The sequence below is a fragment of the Tupaia chinensis genome, unplaced genomic scaffold (assembly GCF_000334495.1).
Source record: "Tupaia chinensis unplaced genomic scaffold, TupChi_1.0 Scaffold142716_1, whole genome shotgun sequence".
Lineage (NCBI taxonomy): Eukaryota > Metazoa > Chordata > Mammalia > Scandentia > Tupaiidae > Tupaia > Tupaia belangeri.
Window position 1 is genome coordinate 8,099,324 of NW_006202562.1, and position 18,265 is coordinate 8,117,588.

General features: G+C 42.2%; 1 protein-coding gene across 2 annotated transcripts in view; it reads right to left on the reverse strand.

Moving 5' to 3' along the window:
* Positions 1-376: 376 nt before the first annotated feature.
* The window catches only part of ZNF133 (zinc finger protein 133), a 27,336-nt gene continuing 9,447 nt past the window's right edge, over positions 377-18,265 (reverse strand). The window contains exons 3-6 of one of the 2 annotated variants that reach the window (XM_006163647.3): positions 13,829-13,906; positions 7,845-7,971; positions 6,822-6,917; positions 377-2,286 (exon numbers count right to left, since the gene is read on the reverse strand). In XM_006163647.3, the coding sequence (XP_006163709.1) occupies positions 542-2,286; positions 6,822-6,917; positions 7,845-7,971; positions 13,829-13,861 (2,001 nt within the window). In that variant the 5' untranslated portion in view covers positions 13,862-13,906 and the 3' untranslated portion in view covers positions 377-541. The remainder of the gene's footprint in view (positions 2,287-6,821; positions 6,918-7,844; positions 7,972-13,828; positions 13,907-18,265) is intronic. The other variant, XM_006163649.3, reaches the window with a different exon arrangement.

Consider the following 18,265-nt stretch of genomic DNA (forward strand, 5'->3'; position numbering starts at 1 on the left):
TATATGAATGACTTGGTTCTTATGTCTCCCAAGGAAACAGGAGTTTAAGATACCGATAATACCTGCTTATTTTTAAATCTTACTATGTGAGTGACTGTGTTACACAGCCAAGGTTATAGATTTGTAAAGAAACAGGGGGACCAGCAATTGGTGTAATGGTTATGTTGTTGGACTCCCATGTAGTCACTGATGGTTCGAGTCTCAGATCTGGTGGCTTGAACTCACGCCGGGTGCATGAACGTGCATGCCCAAGATCCCAAGAGGAGAAGAGAGAAGGGATTGCGGCAATGCCATCCCTCCAGGGGCTAATTTCTCGCTTTCTGTCTCTCTCTTTTTGGTGAGTGCATGCACCCTATAGCAAAAACCTCTCCCCCCAAAAAAGAAAAAGTTTATTAGAACAAAAGGCCATAAAACATGAAGATTTAGTATGGAGAAACTGAATGAAGCCAAATGTCTGACCACCTTTGGAATGCATTTTGTTTTACTCCACTGCATAAAGTGTAAAAATTTTCAGTATTTGTCTTTGCCACCCTCTTCACTTTCAAACAGAGTATAAGGATTCAGAAGATGGCCCTAAATAGGCCTCAGAGTCAGGCTGGAGTGGTGGTCGGTGGTGGATGGGCTTTATCTTCCTGTGTCTGTTGAGGTGAGACTTCTGTCTGAAGCCTTGCCCACCTGTCTTACACATGTAAAGCTTTTCCCCCTTGTGTGTCACCTGATGTAAGGTGAGGTGAGACTTCTGGATAAAGCCTTGACCACACTCTCTGCCTACACGAGGCTTCTCTTCTGTGTGTACTTGCTTATGGGTTATTAAAGCCGACTTATTGCTGAAGCCTAGTCCACACTGCCGGCATGTGTAAGGCTTCTCCCTCGCATGTTTCCTCTTGTGCCTGATGAGCCCTGCCTGATGACTGAAGCCTCGTCCACATTCCCGGCACACATACGGCTTCTCTCCCGAGTGTGTCCTCTGGTGTGCAATGAGGTTCGACTTCTGGCTGAAGCCTCGTCCACATTCCTCACACACCATGGGCTTTTCCCCTGAGTGTGTCCTCTGGTGTCTGATGAGATTTGACTGCTGACTGAAGCCTCGACCACAGTCTTTGCACACGATGGGTTTCTCCCCTGAGTGTATGTTCTGGTGTCTGTTGAGGTGTGACTTTAGACTAAAGCCTCGCCCACACACCCCACATACATATGGCTTTTCCCCAGTGTGCGTCCGCCTATGAGAGATGAGGGTTGAATTCTGGCTAAAGCTGTGCCCACATACTCCACACACGTACGGTTTCTCCTTTGAGTGTGTCCTCTGGTGGTTGACAAGGGTTGTCCTCTGCCTAAAGCATCGCCCACACTCCTTGCAGGCATAAGGCTTCTCCCCCGAGTGTGTCCTCTGGTGGGAGATGAGGTTTGACCTATCACTAAAGCCCAGGCCACAATCAGTGCATACGATGGTCTTCTCCTCTAAGTGTGTCCTCTGGTGTCTGACAACAGCTGACTTTTGGCTAAAACCTTTGCCACACTCCCGGCACACGTAAGGCTTCTCTCCTGAATGTGTCCTCTGGTGTATGATGAGGTTTGACTTTTGACTAAAGCCTCGTCCACATTCATTGCACATATAAGGCTTCTCGCCTGAATGTGTCCTCTCATGTATTATGAGTGTTGACTTCCGATTAAAACCTCGTCCACATTCCCTGCACACAATAGGTTTCTCCCCTGAGTGTGCCTTCTGGTGTCTGGCAAGGCTTTTCTTTAGACTGAAGCCTTTCTCACATACCCCACACACGTAAGGCTTCTCCCCTGAGTGTATCCTCTGGTGACTAAGCAGGTTTGTCATCTTGCTGAAGCCTAGTCCACACTCTCCACAGTTGACCGTTCCAAATCCCAAGACTTCTATCCTCTTCAACAATTTGTCTGTTTCCTCAGGGTTCCCTGTCTGAGTAGTTCTGACATCTGTCTCCACCCCTTTGCTGCCATTCCGAGAGCTGAGTGGCTGCTTTTGGGGTGGCCTGGAGGATGTTCCCAGAGTTCTTCTCTTTGTCCTTCCAAAAAAAGACTTGGCACCATCTCTCTCTAGACCTTCTGCTTTATCAACCCAAGGACTTCGATCCGAGGCCTGTTGCTGCTTTCCCTGGTCCTCTGGGCATGAATCCTCTGTCTGGACATGACTTTCTGCACATAAGCATGTGAAGATCCAGGGATGATGATTACACAGCTCATGCTGCATGGGGAATTTCTCACTGGAGAAATCCAGAGGGCAGGAAACACTGAGATGGACATCTGGCTTTGGTCCTGTTGCAGAGAAAAAAGTCTGAGTCAGAACTGAGTCCTCAGAAGAAAAGTCGAAGCAATTCTGCCTCGTCTGGTGGTGACTTAATCCCTTGTTCTCCAAAGTGCTTAAAAGTTAAGTACTATCCAACCAAGACTTCCTTTATGAGACAGACTTTCCAGTCCATCAGTACACCTTACACTTTCTATTACAATCCAAAAAATCCATTCCTCAGACCTGTTTGATTTAGATTATAAAAACATCACAAATAGTATTGGGCATGTAAATAGGGCCAATGTTGGGACCAGCAGTTAGCGTAATGGCTATGTCACTGAACTCCCATAGAGTCAACCACAGTTCGAGTCCCAGACCCAGTGGCTTAAACTCACGCCAGGCACATGTGCATGCGTGCCCAAGATCCCAAGAGGAGAAGGAAGTAGAAGGGATTGTGGCGTGGCTATACACCTGGGGGGGGGTGATTTGTCGCTTTCTGTCTCCCTGTTTCTCTCTTTCTGGTGAGTGCACACGCCCTATAGCAAAAAACCTCTCAAAAAAAAAAAAAATGTAAATAGGGCCAATGTGCAATAGTCTCACCCACCCACCCACAACAATTTATTTCTAACTCATAACCACCCACACTGATAGAGACCATGTCTTCAAGTTTTTTGTTGTTTTGGACTGAGAGATCTATCTAACCACAGGATCCATGTGGAAATGTCTATGTCTCACTGTGAGGACAAAGAGACCAAGAGTAGTCATTCATAATGAAAGAGAATTCTAGTATAGGAAGCAGCATAAGAAAAGAGGTAAATGAGTCCAGCAGGAAGTATAGTAGTTAAGGCACTTGACTACAACAAGGCTGACCACAGTTCAAGCTCCAGGCCCAGTGGCTTGAAACTCATGCCAGGTGTGTGTGCACACATGCCCAAAATCGCAAGGGGAGAATGGAGGAGATGGGACTGCAGTGTGGCCATCCTCCTGGTGAGTGATTTCTCTCTCTCTCTCTCTCTCTATATATATATATATATATATATCTGGCAAGTGCATTCGCCCTATAGCAAAAATCTCTCTAAAAAGAAAAAAGAAAGTAGGTAAAGACAAAGTGTATGGAATGCCTGAACTGGGATTTCCCCACTCAACAAGTGTTTATTAGAGAATTACTTTTATCACAGTTTTTACAAGACAGTAGTAGGCTTTTGGCACTGGACAGCACATAGTCCATACTCCCACTGACTTAAAAAAAAAAAGGTCCCAATATATTGATCCCCACAACCAATCAAAACCTAGTGTAAGTAAAAACTTCCTCAGAAAACCAGTGTAAGTAAAATTCTTCTTATACTAATACCTAACTCTTGTGTAGATGTCAATATCAAATGCATTTAGGAATTCCAAAAAGTTTATAGTAAATGAGATGAAAAGTATGAGTTTATTGGAACTGTGGTCACTTATACGGGATCCAGCTCCCCTTACCACTAGGCTCTGGGAACAGCTAAACTCCCAGTTTTAGCAATTATTATCATTATTATTATTATTTGGAGAGAGAGATTTTTGCCATAGGACGTATGTGCTCACTGGAGAGACAGAAAGCAAAAAAAATCACCCCTTGGGGTGGGGGGAAATGGACACACCACAATCCCTTCTCCTCCATTCTTCTCTTGGGATCTTGAGCACACAAGCACATGCACCCAGTGCAAGTTTCAAGCCTCCAAGTCCAAAACTCAAACTGTGGTTGGCCATGTGGGATTCCAGCATCATAACACTATACCACCTGCTGGCCCCAACTCCCAATCATTTTAATGTCCTGGTTTCTAAGGGAAACCTTTCTTGTTACAGCCGGACCTCTAGCTCTAAAAAAAGATTAGCTCTGAGTTCAGTATGAGGACTTGGTTATTAAGTTATACTATAAGAAAGAAAGTGAAGCATTCAGAGCTCAAAACTAAAGAAATTTACTGACTTATATGTAGCTCTAAAGAAAAGAATCAACATTTTAAAATGTGGTAATACCAGGAAACTAGATAGGTGTAGTCTTTACCCTGATTTGTTCTTTGCTATTTAATTTTATTATTTCTTTTTCTTCACATTTTATTGGTTCACAAAAGAGCTTAATTAAATACTTTCAGTAGCAAGTGCAGCTCATATTAACCTATCTGTAAACACATGTCTGACTTTAGGCATAAAACTCAGTGCATAGAATACATTCAATCATTATACTTCTCTATAGTATACAATATGTTTTTGTATTTTTTGTTTTAAGAATTATTTTATTTAGGGCCGGCAGGGGGCGTGGTGGTTAAGGGTGCTGGATTCCCACATGGCTGACGATGGGTTGAGTCCCAGAGCTGGCAGCTTGTTTTCTCACTTTCCCTCTCTTTCTCTCTCTCACTCTGTCCCTCTCTGGTCAAATTAATTAATATTTTTTTAATTTGACCAGGGAAAGATAGAAGAGACAGAGAGGGAAAAGCAAAGAAAGCAAGCCACGAAGTCTGGGACTAATTGGCCATGTGAGTCCAGCACTTTAACCACCATGCCACCTGCTGGCCCCCATACAATATGGTTTTCTTTTTTTGTGTTTGTTGTAGGGCGTGTGTTCTCACTAGAGAGACAGAAAGCAAGAAATCACCCCTAGGGAGAGCCATGCACAATTTCTTCTCCTCTATTCTCTTCTCAGAATCTTGGGCATGCATGAACAAGTGCTTGACATACATTTTAAGCTGCTAGGTCCAGAATTCAAACCATGGTCGACTATGTGGGAGTCCAGCAACGTAACCACCACACCATCTGCTGGTGCCACAATATGGTTTTTCAAAGTACACATGCAATAGGAAGTGTATAATACAAATGACAACTCAAAATAAAGGATGTTGGGAGGAGGTAACTGAAACTGTGCAAATGCAATGCTCTTATATTTTACATGATGTAGTACTCAGATTAAGTAGAACATAAACAGTTAAGGCTATATATCATACTCCCTTGGAGTGGGAATCAACAAACTTTTTCTTTCTTTTTTAATGTTTTTTAGTTTTTTGTCATAGGGCACATGTGCTTGCCAGAGAGAGAGAGAAGAGGGAGGGAATGTGAGAAATCACACCCCAGGGACCAGCAGTTAGCATAATGGCTATGTCGCTGGACTCCCATGTAGTCGACCATGATTCGAGTCCTGGACCTGGGGGCTTAAACTCACGCTGGGACGTGTGCGTGTGGGCCCATGATCCTGAGAGGAGAATGGAGGAGAAGGGTTTGTAGCGTGGCCATCCCCTCTTGGGGGGGGGGGTGATTTCTCACTTTCTGTCTCTCTGTCTCTCTTTCTGGCGAGTACACACACCCTATAGCAAACACCTCTCCAAAATAAAAAATAAAAAAAAGAAATCACACCCCAGAGGGGATGGCCATGACACAATCCCGTCTCTTCCACTCTTGGAGGGGAACTTGGAGACACACAAACAGTATGGTTTTCAACCTGCTGGGTCTAGGACTTGAATCACAAATAGCCATGTGAGAGTCTAGCACCTTAACCACCAACCCTCTTGCTAGCCCTAGCAAACTTCTTTTTTTTTGCTACAGGGCTTGTGTGCTCGCCTGACAGAGAGATAGAAAGCAAGAAATCATCTCCCAGGGGATGGCCACGCTGCAATCCCTTCTCCTCCATTCTCCTCTCGGGATTTTGGACACACACGCACATGCGCCCAGCATGAGTTTTAAGCTACTGGGTTCAGGATGCGAACCATGGTTGACTACATGGGAGTCCAGCAACATAGCCATTATGCTAACTGCTGGTCCCGCAAACTTTTCTTAAAAGATAGTAAACAGTTTAGGCTTTGAGGGCTAAGAGGGAAAACTAAGGACATTATTCACATATTTATATAACCATTAAAAAATGTAAAAGCGGGACTAGCAGTTACCATAATGGCTATGTCACTGGACTCCCATGTAGTTGAACAGGGTTCGAGGCCCAGACACTGTGGCTTAAACTCATGCCGGGCATGTGTGTGTCCGTGCCCGAGAGAGAATGGAGGAGAAGGGATTATGGCATGGCCATTCCCCCTGGGGGGTGGGTGATTTCTCGCCTTCTGTCTCTCTCGTCTTTCTGGCGCGTGCATGCGCCTTATAGCAAAAATCTCTCTCTCAAAAAAAAAAAGGAAAACGCAATTCTTAGCTCACAGATATTTTAGAATTCTCTTTCAATTTCTCAACTAGCTTTTTTAGCTTTCCTTCCTCCCATTGGGCTTGCTTGCTCCCTCCTTTCTCTGGCTCACTTAGTTTTTCCATATTCTTGCTACTACTTTCAACTATAAGTAATGAGAAATGAGTCCATAAATGTAGAAGGGAATTGAGTGACCTAGAGAAGGCAAACCTAGTAAGAGGAAGAAAATCTTCCTATGGAGGGGGACAAGACACATCAAAAAAGACTCCTGCTTGAATGAAGGTGATCTGGAGGGGAGTCCATGCCATACAGTATAAACACAGCCCAGGAGGGCTAGAGAACAGCTACCCAGCACCTGGGTGGGGAGCCTCTTCCATCTTGACCTGTGAGCTATCAACAGCCCCACATCCCACTCACCTGGAGAGGTGGCCTGTGGGCATTTTTTCTCCTCTCTCCAAGTTTCTTTCTCTTGCTCCAGCTGAGTAATAAGTTTTGGTTTGGAAAATGGAATTCCTGTTCACAGGGAAAGAAAATAAAGTGACCATAGGTTATGGGCTCGAGGTTTCATTAAAGAGTTCAGAGTCATACCAGGTGGGGATCTTCAAAGGGTGGTACAAAGACCTGAGAATGGTGGTTTCTCAGCATTAAAAGGGGTAAGAGGAGAAGGTGAACACAGATATGAACATGCCGATTCTATTCCACACCAGGTGGATGAATACCTCCCTCATTTAAAAGTTAACTTAGGAAGGGAGCCCATGCCTGGGGGAAAAGTCCTAGAAAATGTGGAGAATCACACACATATACATATGCATATGTGCATGTGTGCACACATACACACGCACACAACTTGACCATTTCCTTTTTCTTTCCTTTCTCTTAACGAGAGAGGAAGGAGAGAGAAAAGTAGGTATTTTGTTAAAATAATTATTTAACTTTATTTAAATTTGACCAGAGAGAAACAGAGCAAGTGAGTGAGTGAGCGAGAGAGGAAGTGAGAAAGTAAGCTGCCAGGTCTGGTACTCAAGCTGTGTCAGCCATGTGGGAGTCCAGTGCCCTTAACCACCACACCACCTGCTGGCCCCTGTACATAGGTATTTTTAGCAGTGTCACCATATATTGAATCTCTGCCCCAGCCTCCCCATTTGCCAGGATTATAGGGACATGTTACCATGCCAGGCCTGTTCAGGCTATTCTGAGAACTGAACCCAGATCTCCCATGAGGCCCCAGCCTTGCACAGAGGCACCCTACCACTAACACCACAGCAGCAGGGCCTAACCTTTTCTGACTACAAAATGAGACCTTCCCTGGGGAAACAGGGAACAAAACATCTTTGCTTGATTCTAATTCAAAGGCCAAGTAAGAAGGCAAGATGGCTGCTTCGAGCACAGCCTAAAATTCCTAGCAGTGAGAACACAAGTCCTAAAAGAAACCACACTTACCCAGTGAGACCAGATTGCTGTAGTTCTCCAGCATCACCTCCCTGTACAGGGTCCTCTGAGCAGAGCTCAGCAGTCTCCACTCTTCCTGAGTGAAAGCCACAGCTACATCCCTGAATGCCATGGGTACCTGTAATACAAAACACAGCCCAACTCACCAGGAGCTAGCCTTGCCCATGGCACAGGTGAGGGACAGAGAAGTCTGCCCTAAGGGAGGCAGGGAGGATATCCAGATCCTGCCTTTGACTGTGACCCTGGTGTCATGCATTTCAAGACCTTCAGACCTCACTCTCTCTCTTTATCTAGCCAGCAGAGATTGTGAACCTATACACTGAAGGTCCTGGTTGGGTTGTTTGTGATAGACATGTAAAGAATAAGGTCCCTAAGTATAGGGAACTATAAATCTAGACAGACAAGAGCAAACAGTATATACAAATGAAACAGCAGTAAAACAAAACAGACTCTCTGAGTTTTAAGAATTTAAAAGATCTGGGACCAGCAGATGGCATGATTACATTGCTGGACTCTGACATGGCTAACTGTGGTTCGAGTCCCGGACCTAGAGGCTTGAAATTCATGCCGGGGGAATGTGTGTGTGTGTGCCCAAAATCCTAAGAGAAGGGAGAAAGGACTCCAGCATGGCCATTCCCCCTAGGGGGTGATTTCTCACTTTCTGTCTTTCGAGTGAGGGCATGGCCCCTATAGCAAAAAAAAAAAACAAAAACAAAACTCTCTTTAAAAAAAATTTAAAAGATCAAATAGTCAGGACCAGCAGATGGCATAATGGTTACGTTGCTGGACTCCCACATAGTCGACTGCGGTTCGAGTCCCGGACCTAGTGGCTTAAAACTCACACTGGGTGCACATGCGCACATGCCCAAAATCCCAAGAGAAAAATGGAAGAAAAGGGATTATGGCATGACCATCCTCCTGGGAAGTGAGTTCTCACTTTGTCTCTCTGTCTCTCCGGCAAGCACACACACCGTATAGCAAAAATCTCCTTTTTAAAAAAAAAAAAGAAAAATAATCTGATCAATCATATCAATGAAGAATCCAAGTGACTGAAGGTCATACAATTTGATGATGTCAAAGACTCAACTACAACTTAGTCCTTCCCCTAAATCCTACTGTCTCTTGGCCTTGCTGAGCCTGAAAGGAACAAACAGGGAGTGATGAAACACTGAGACCACAGTGCCTGGATTTGAGACCACCTCTGCCACCAACTAGTGCCTCAGGTTCCTCACCTGTGAGACATGGGTAACAACACATTATATGTCCTGCTACATATTGTGGGAACTCATGGTAGAACTTCTTGGCCACTCAATTAAAAATTCATCTCTTCATTCTGTTCTCATCCCTTACCACATTTTATTATTTCAAAAAAAATCTTTCTTTCTTTCTTTCTTTCTTTCTTCTTTCTGTCTCTCTCTCTTTCTTTCATGAGAGAAAGAGGACAGGCACTTTGACAGAGTCTCGTCATGCCACGACTCCTTTCCCCAGTCCTCCAGCCAGTCCAGGATCTTGGTGTACCAGATATGTTTCAGGTCAACTTGGAAGTTGCCTTAATTTCTTTATTAAAAAATTATAAATAAATAAGTTGCCTAACAGCATGTGTGCTCACCAGAGAGAAACACAGAGAGAAGGGGAGAGACAGAAAGCACTCCCCAGTGACGTGTGGCCAGGCTATAATCCGTGGCTTTGGACAGTGCCCAGCAGCATGCTACCGCTTGCACCACAGCAGCTGGGACCCAGTTTGATTCTTTTTATTTCTGTAACACTACTTCAAAATGGAAGTTACACTGGGAAAGAGACATGAGGAAAGATTTTCTAGGACAGGCCTGGAAACGTGGTCTTTCAGACTGAGAAGGAATCAAGAGAAGAGGAAAGTGCTAGGAATTCCAGATGAGGCATGTAGGGGCAGGGACAAGGTCATTACAAGTGATGAGAGAGAGGAAGCCTGAAACAAGAACGACGAGGACCACCTGGGAGGAATAAAAGGCATCTACTGGTAGAATACAGAATAGTTAGAGTGAAGCAGCCTATAGGAAGTTTGTCATTTTTACTGTGGTAAAACACAACAAAAAGTTTGCTATCTTTACCATTTTAAGTACACAGTTAGGTGACGGGCAGTGCATCCACACTGCTATGCAGCCACCACCACCATTCATCTCCAGGATTTTTCATCATCCCATACTGACGTTCTGTGACCAAGTAGTAACTTCCCACCCCCTCCTCTCCTCAGAACCTGGTAAATGACCACTTTGCTTTTAGTCTATTCCTGGCCATTCTATGTGTCTGAACAGACAGAATCATGTGTTTTTTTGTGTCTGGTTCATTTTACTTAGCACAGTATCTTTAAGATTTATCTATGCAGAAACATACACTCAGAATTTCCTTCTTTTTTAAGGCTATATAATATCCCATGCTGTGTATATATACTGTACTGTATTTGTTTTCCTATTCCTCTGCCAATGGACATTTGGTTTGTTTTTAGCTTCTGGCTGCTGTGAGTAATTCTGCCATACACACTGATGTAGAAATATTTGTTTGAGACCTTACTTTTAATACTATTAGTTATATACCAATAAGAGAAATTACTGGATCAAATGGTATTTCTGTGTTCAATTTTTTCAGAAACCACCATACTATTTCCCACAGCAGTTGTACCATTTTACCTTCCCACTAGGAATGCAGAAGGATTCTAATTTCTCCACATCCTGGCCTATAGGGAGCAGCCCAATCTGAAAAAACATGGTGACCTTCAGACATGCAGAAATGCTGCAAGGCTATGAAAGCATTAAAATATAAATATGCTTGGGGGATATGCTTGGGGGCCAGCAGGTGGCGTGGTGGTTAAGATACTGGACACTCCCACATGGCCAACCACGGTTCAAGTACCGGACCTGGTGGCTTGCTTTCTCACTTTCTCTTTCTCTCTCTCTCTTTGTATCTCTCTCTCTCTGTATCTCTCTCTGGTAAAATTAAAATAAATGAATGAATAAATAAAAATTAAATATTTATTTTTTTGGAGAGGTTTTTGCTATAGGGCATGTGCGCTCGCCAGACAGACAGAGACAGAAAGACAGAGAGCGAGAAATCACACCCCCCCGGGGGGATGGCCACACCGCAATCCCTTCTCCATTCTCCTCTCAGGATCTTGGGCACGCACGCACACGCACCCAGCGTGAGTTTTAAGCCACCAGGTCCAGGACACAAACTGTGGTCGACTACATGGGAGTCCAGCGACATAGCCATTACGCTAACTGCTGGTCCCAATAAACAATTATTTTAAATATGTATAAATATGCTAACTGCTGATACTGCAAAGGAGTATCTGTCTAAGGAAACCATGTGTTATTCAGATTTCGCCCAAAAGAATCAGAAGTAACCGATTAACATCTGAAAATAATTGGCTTTGCATTCCATTTCCTCTTCCCCCATTTTCTGCCCTATAAAATAATAAAACCAGAGGCTTGTTTGAGGTTGCAGCTTTCTCCATCTGAGAAGTTGGATCCACCAGATCCTTGCTCTTCTATATTTGTGTCTTTGTGTGTTTGTTGTTATATTTTGCTAAATATAATCAACAGCCCTCCCCCCAATCCCCCCCAAAAAAAGTGTTCAGCTGAGCAGGTCCCAGTGCCTGCATTTATCCTATTTTCTTTTAATAGCCATACTAATGGACATAAAGAGGTACCTTATTGTGATCTTGCTTTTCATTTCCCAAATGATTAGTGACGAGCATCTTTACATGTTTTTACAGGTCATTTGTTTTTGCAAAAATGACTATTCAAATCTGTTGTTTATTTTTGAATTGGGGTGTTCTTTTTGTTGTTGAGTTGTAGAAGTTCTTTGTGTATTCTGGATGTTAATACTTTATCGGATATATAATTTGCAAATATATTCTCTCTCTTTAGTTAACAAAGCATTTAAATTTTGAAAAAAGTCTTATTTCTCTATTTTTTCTTCTTGTTGCCTATGATTTTGATTTCAATGTCATGAAGATATTCCCATATATTTTTTTCTAAGACTTTTATAGTGTTTGCTCTTTTCTTTAGGTCTTTGATCCACGTTCAGTTAATTTTTGTATATGGTAGTGGGTAAAGGTTCAACTTCATTATTTTGCATGTAGATATAAAATTTTCCTAATAGCTGTTTGCTGAATACATGATCTTTTCTTGTCACTCTTGTTAAAAGTCATTTGATTACATATGCAAAGGTTCACTTCTGGGCTCTTTATCCTATTACATTGATCTACAGGTTTACCTTTATGCCAGTACCATAGTTTGGATTACTTTTGTTTTCCTTTTATGAGAGAGAAAAGAGGGAAAAACAGAGCTAGGCATCTCCATCCAGGTTTTGCTGTGCCGTGACCCTCCTGCCTCGGCTTCCCTATCAGCTAGTCTCATAGGCCTGTAAAACTGTGCTTGGCCTGCCTGTTCGGGTTGACCTAGGAATGGATTCCCCACGCAGCTTCCAGCCTCCCAAGCAGTACACTACCTGTGCACCACTGTGGTGAGCCTATCGGAAATTTTGGAGAGGTTGTTTTTTTTTTTTTCCACTATAGGGCACGTGCGCTCACCAGACAGACAGAGACATAGAGACAGAAAGCAAGAAATCACCCCCCAGGGAGGATGGTCACGCCGCAATCCCTTCTCCTCCATTATCCTCTCGGGATCTTGGGCACACACGCACACGCGCCTGGCGTGAGTTCTAAGCCACCAGGTCCGGGACGCAAACTGCGGTCGACTACGTGGGAGTCCAGCGACATAGCCATTACGCTAACTGTTGGTTCCCAGCCTATCGTAAATTTTGAAATCAGACCCTTTGTGGGAACCAGCAGCTTAGTCTATCTTTGTTTTTGCCACAGGGTGCATGCACTCACCAGAGAAACAGTGAGAGGAAAAATGAGAAATCACTCCCCAAGGGGCAGGCCAAACCACATCCCTTCTAATCCTGAGATTTTGGGCACAGACACACACACACCCAGCATGATTTTTAAACCTCCAGGTCCAGGACTTGAACTGTAGTCACCCATGTGGGTCCAGCACCTTAACCGCAACACCACCTGCTGGCCCCAGTTTAAACTGCCTTATACCCTAAACACGCTCAGAATACTTCCAGAAGCTTACAGTGGGAAAAACTTCTAATATAAAACCTATTACAAAGTGTTGAATAGCTCACATAATTTATTGAGTTACTGTACTGAAAGTGAAAAACAGATGATTGGATGGGTACTAAAAATATGGTTTCTCTTGAATGATTATCACTTTTGTTACCATCGTAAAGTCAAAAAAGTCATTTAACTATCATAAATTGAAAACTATTTATATATCAACCCACTGCCTTCAAGCCTCTAATATTTTGATGAGAAATATGATAATCTTACTGAGAATACCTTTTATGTATCAAGTTTTCTGTTGCCTTTGACTTCTGTTTTTTTTTGGAGAGATTTTCACTGTAGGGCGCGTGCGCTCGCCAGACAGACAGAGATAGACATAGAGACAGAAAGCGAGAAATCACCCCCCAGGGGGGATGGTCACGCCACAATCCCTTCTCCTCCATTCTCCTCTCGGGATCTTGGGCACGCACGTACACGCGCCCGGCGTGAGTTTTAAGCCACCGGGTCCGGGACACGAACCGTGGTCGACTACGTGGGAGTCCAGCGACATAGCCATTACGCTAACTGCTGGTTCCCTTGACTTCTGTTTTGATTTCAATTGTGATTGCACTCTTACCCAGTAGATGTTCTGAAGCTGAACAAGGAAATAAGGACTCTAACTTGCACTACAGAACTGTGTTTTTCAGAGTCAACTACTACGTGAATTATCAAGCAGAGAGAGATGCTGAGGGCAGGCTGCAAGCAAGATGATTCACACATCCAGAATTGGAGGTGGATTCTACTAGGTTCCATCCAATAAGGCAATCAGGGTAAGAGAAGGGAATGTGTCTATCCTGTGACAGCCAATATGGAGACAGGAAACACTCACCATTCCCTTGGCTCTCCAGGACCCTGTTGCCATTTTTTCTGGTCTCCCTAAAGAAGGATGATATCTCAGAAGGTAGATCTAGGCAAGAAAAACAGAAATGAAAAGGTGTCAGGTGGAATGCTCTCCCCATGAGTAAGGCAGGGCCTACTCTTTAACACCACAACTGGTGGAGTAGGAGCACAGTGGGGATTGTAAAAAAGCAAGAAAAAGATATCCCTTGACAACAGCAAGGTAAAGGGAAAAATAAACAAGAGAGAGAAATGTAGGATCTTGTAAAACCAAACCAAACCAAATGGCACTATTTCTCCTACACCTCCAATCCAGTAAAGAAATCATACTTTGCTGACAAGAGTTTTCCTGAACTAGAAAAACTCAAAAATGGTAGAATCTCACAGGTCTTTTTAAAGAAATACAGACATGCATTCATCATCTATAAATAGACAAAACAGAACATGAGAATCCAAGCAATTCAGCTAAAGAAAATTCCACTAAGTGGAAGAAAAAAAGGTGAGACAATAAAAAATCTTAACTCTAAATCTGCACTCAAACAAACAAGGTATCATCTTGAACTGAAAATTCAAAAACTAAGAAAAATGAACAAAAAAGTAAAAAAAAGATGGAATTTGACTGAACTTCTGAAAAAAAGAAAAAGACCATATTTAGTGAGGAATGATGAGTAAATTACACCTAAGGAAGAAAAGATTGAGATGAAAACATGATGGACACTCGGGAACCAGCAGTTAGTGTAATGGCTATGTCACTGGACTCCCACGTAGTCGACCGCGGTTTACGTCCTGGACCCGGTGGCTTAAAACTCACGCCAGGCGCGTGTGCGTGCGTGCCCAAGATCCAGAGAGGAGAATGGAGGAGAAGGGATTGTGGCGTGACCATCCCCCCTGGGGGGTGATTTCTCGCTTTCTGTCTCTATGTCTCTGTCTATCTGGCGAGCGCACGCGCCCTAAAGCAAAAAATCCTCTCCAAAAGAAAACAAAAACAAAACATGGACACTTAATAACTGAAAAATAAAATAAAAACTAAATAAAATAAAAAAGAAAGAAAAAGGCTGGAATGGAACAAAGAATAATATTCATATAATTATAGTTTCTGAAGAATAAAAACCAAAAATGAACCAATATTATAAAGTATAACCTAAGAAAATATTTCAAAAATAGATGACCGAATTTAAATATGAAAGAGCCTATAAGATGATGCTCACAAATAAGCACTAACTCCAAGACATCCACTGAAAAAACAATTAGACTTTAAATAACAACAAAAATCTGAAGTGACTCTCACATCAGACTTTCATCAGAGTTTTCAAAATCATAATTCATCAACAACTGTACATTGCTCATGGGAATGAAAAGTAGTGCAGTCACAAAACAGTATAGGGGTTTCTCAAAAAATTTAAAATACACTAATCATGCGATCAATCGATTGAATTTCTGGATACACAACTAAAAGGGCTGAAGGCAAAAACTTGAACAGACACTTGTATGTTCCTGTCTAGTGTAGCATTTTTTACAATGGCCAAAAGATGGATGCAGGCCACTCGTAGTGTGGTGGTTAAAGTTGCTAGATCTCCATGGCAAACTGTGCTATTTGAGTCCCAGACCCAGTGGCTTGAAAAACACACTGTGCACATGTACATGCATGCCCAAAATCCTAAGAGAAGAATGGAAGGCAAAAGACTGCAGTGTGGCCATCCCCCCATGGGGTTGGTTTCTCACTTTTCTTCTCTGTTTCTCACTGGTGAGGTGCATGTGCCTGCTGGTAAAAAAAAAAAAAAGTGGAAACAACTCAAGTGTATATCAATGGATGAATGGATAAACAAAGCATGGTATATACATTCAACGGAGTACTGCCCTTAAAAAGAAAATTCTGAGATATACTACATCGTGGAAAAACCTTGAAGACAGTATGCTAAGTGAAATAAACCAGGAACAATATAACAAAATGTTCCATTTATATGAAGTACCCAGAATAACCAAGGTCATAAAAAAAGATAGTAAAATGGTGAGTGATAAGCCTTGCAGAAGGGTGAATGAGGAAGTTATTCTTTATAAATACAGTTTTAGTCTGGGAAGATGGAAAGAAAACTTCTGGAAATAGATGGTGGTGACAGTTATACGTCAATGTGAAGGTGACCTGTAACTAAAAAAGTAGTTAAGATGGTAACTATGTTATGAATATTTTGCCATAATAAAATGTACAGCCAAAGCAATTCATCATTTGAAGCAAGACGTGACAGGGGAAATTTAGCAAAAAGACTGAGATGAGTATTTAATACACATAATTGTAAACCTAGCACTCAAAGGGGAAGAGAGAGGAAAGACATATATGCTGATGGTATATAGTTGTATGTTCTGATAAGGTAGAAATGGCACTAAAATGGGAGAAAGAGGAAGAGGGAAATAATAAAAGTTTGCTGAATGTTGCAGGGGCAATAGGTGGAAACTATTTATTTAAAACAGTGAGGTGAAGAAAATTACAGCCTTCAATGATTTTATAAATAAATATGGAGCCAGCTCCACAGTGTAGTGATTAACACTGCACAGCGGATACCAGATCCCATATGACTGACCAGGGTTTGAGACTCAGCCCTGGTGGCCTGAAAAACAATCAGGCACATGTTTGTGCCCAGCATCCTGACAGGGCAAAGAACTGGAGGAAAAAGGACTGCAATGTGGCCAAGCCCTGGCAGTGTTCCCGGGCATGTGAACAGGTTCTCTGGCATAAATAAAAAGAAAGAATGAATCAGAGTAAATGAGCTAAATTTCCAGCTTAAAGAGTTAGTAAAATAAAGTAAACCAAAAGAAAAACACAAGGATAAAAATAATATAAAAGTAGAAATTAATAAATAGAAAAAAGTGATCTAATAAGTCAAATCCTAGCTCTTAAATAAAAATAAACAAACACTAGTTAACTTAAGAAAGAGAAAGCATAAATATTCACAATAAGAAATGACAAAGGGAAAATAACTATTTAATCATCAAAAAATATTTTTTATTTTTGGGAACCAGCAGTTAGTGTAATGGCTATGTCGCTGGACTCCCACGTAGTTGACTACAGTTCGCATCCCGGTGGCTTAAAACTCACACCGGGCGCTTGTGCGTGTGTGCCCAAGATCCTGAGAGGAGAACAGAGAAGGGACTGTGGCGTGACCATCCCCCCTGGGGGGTGATTTCTCGCTTTCTGTCTCTCTAATGTCTCTGTCTGTCTGGCGAGTGCACGCGCCCTATAGCAAAAATCTCTCTCAAAAAAAATTTTTTATTTTTTAGGTTTTTATCTTAGGGCATGTACACTCACTGGAGAGAGACAGTGAGAAGGAAAGTGAGAAATCATCCCCCAGGGGGGATGGCCACACCACAATCACTTCACTCTCCTCTCAGGATTTTGGACCTGTATACATACACACCTAGCGAGATTTTCAAGCTGCCAGGTCTGGTCAGCCATATGGGAGTCTAGTGCCTGTAACCACCATGCTATCTGCTGGGTTCATCAAAAAACATTTTAAAAAATCATGTAAAAGTTTTGCAGGTCTCCAGACAAATTTGTGTACCTAAATGAAGTAAATCTGAACATTGATTCTAGTTGGTCGCAGGAAATACCACTTCTAGATACAGACCTTTAAACCAGATAGTCACAGTCCCAATGCTCAAGGATTGTCCAAGCACACTGAAAAATGAGAAAAATTCTCCACCTTTTTTTTTTTTTTTTAATAAAGCAAGTTTAACACTGGGACCTAAACTTGATGACAGTTTAAGAATATAAAGCTACAGATTAGTTAGGCTTACAAATATTGAAACAAAATTCTAAATAAAATATTAGTAAAGAGACTCTCAACATCACCCTAAGAAAATATTTCACCATGCCAAAGTAAGATTTACCCAGGAGTGTAAGATTAGTTCATTCTTAGGAAATTCACTATTATATCACAAGACATGACTATCTCTATATATTCTCAGATATTATTCAGTAAAGCGCAACATACTCCTCACTTAAAGAAAAAACAACTCATTTAAAATAAAGCTCGGGCCAGCTAGTGGCATGATGGTTACGGTGGCTAGATCCCACATAGCCAACTGTGCAGTTTGAATACTGGACCTGGCGGCTTTAAAAAAAATATATGCCAGGTGCATGTGTACTTGTGCCCAAAATCCCTAGAAACATATAGAAAAGGGACTGTAGTGTGACCTTCCACTCAGTGGGGTGCTTTCTCACTTCCGTGCCCCTACCCCATTTTTTTTTAAATTTTATTTATTTTTTTTATTTACATTCATTCACTGTACATCATTATAGCATACAAAATGAGATTTTTCCATTGAGAATACACTGTATATTGGCTCAATCAAGCACATCAACATATGTGTTATTGTCAACAAATCATTTTCCATTTCTTATTTTCTGTTGATTTTGCCTTTTTTCCCCATCCTT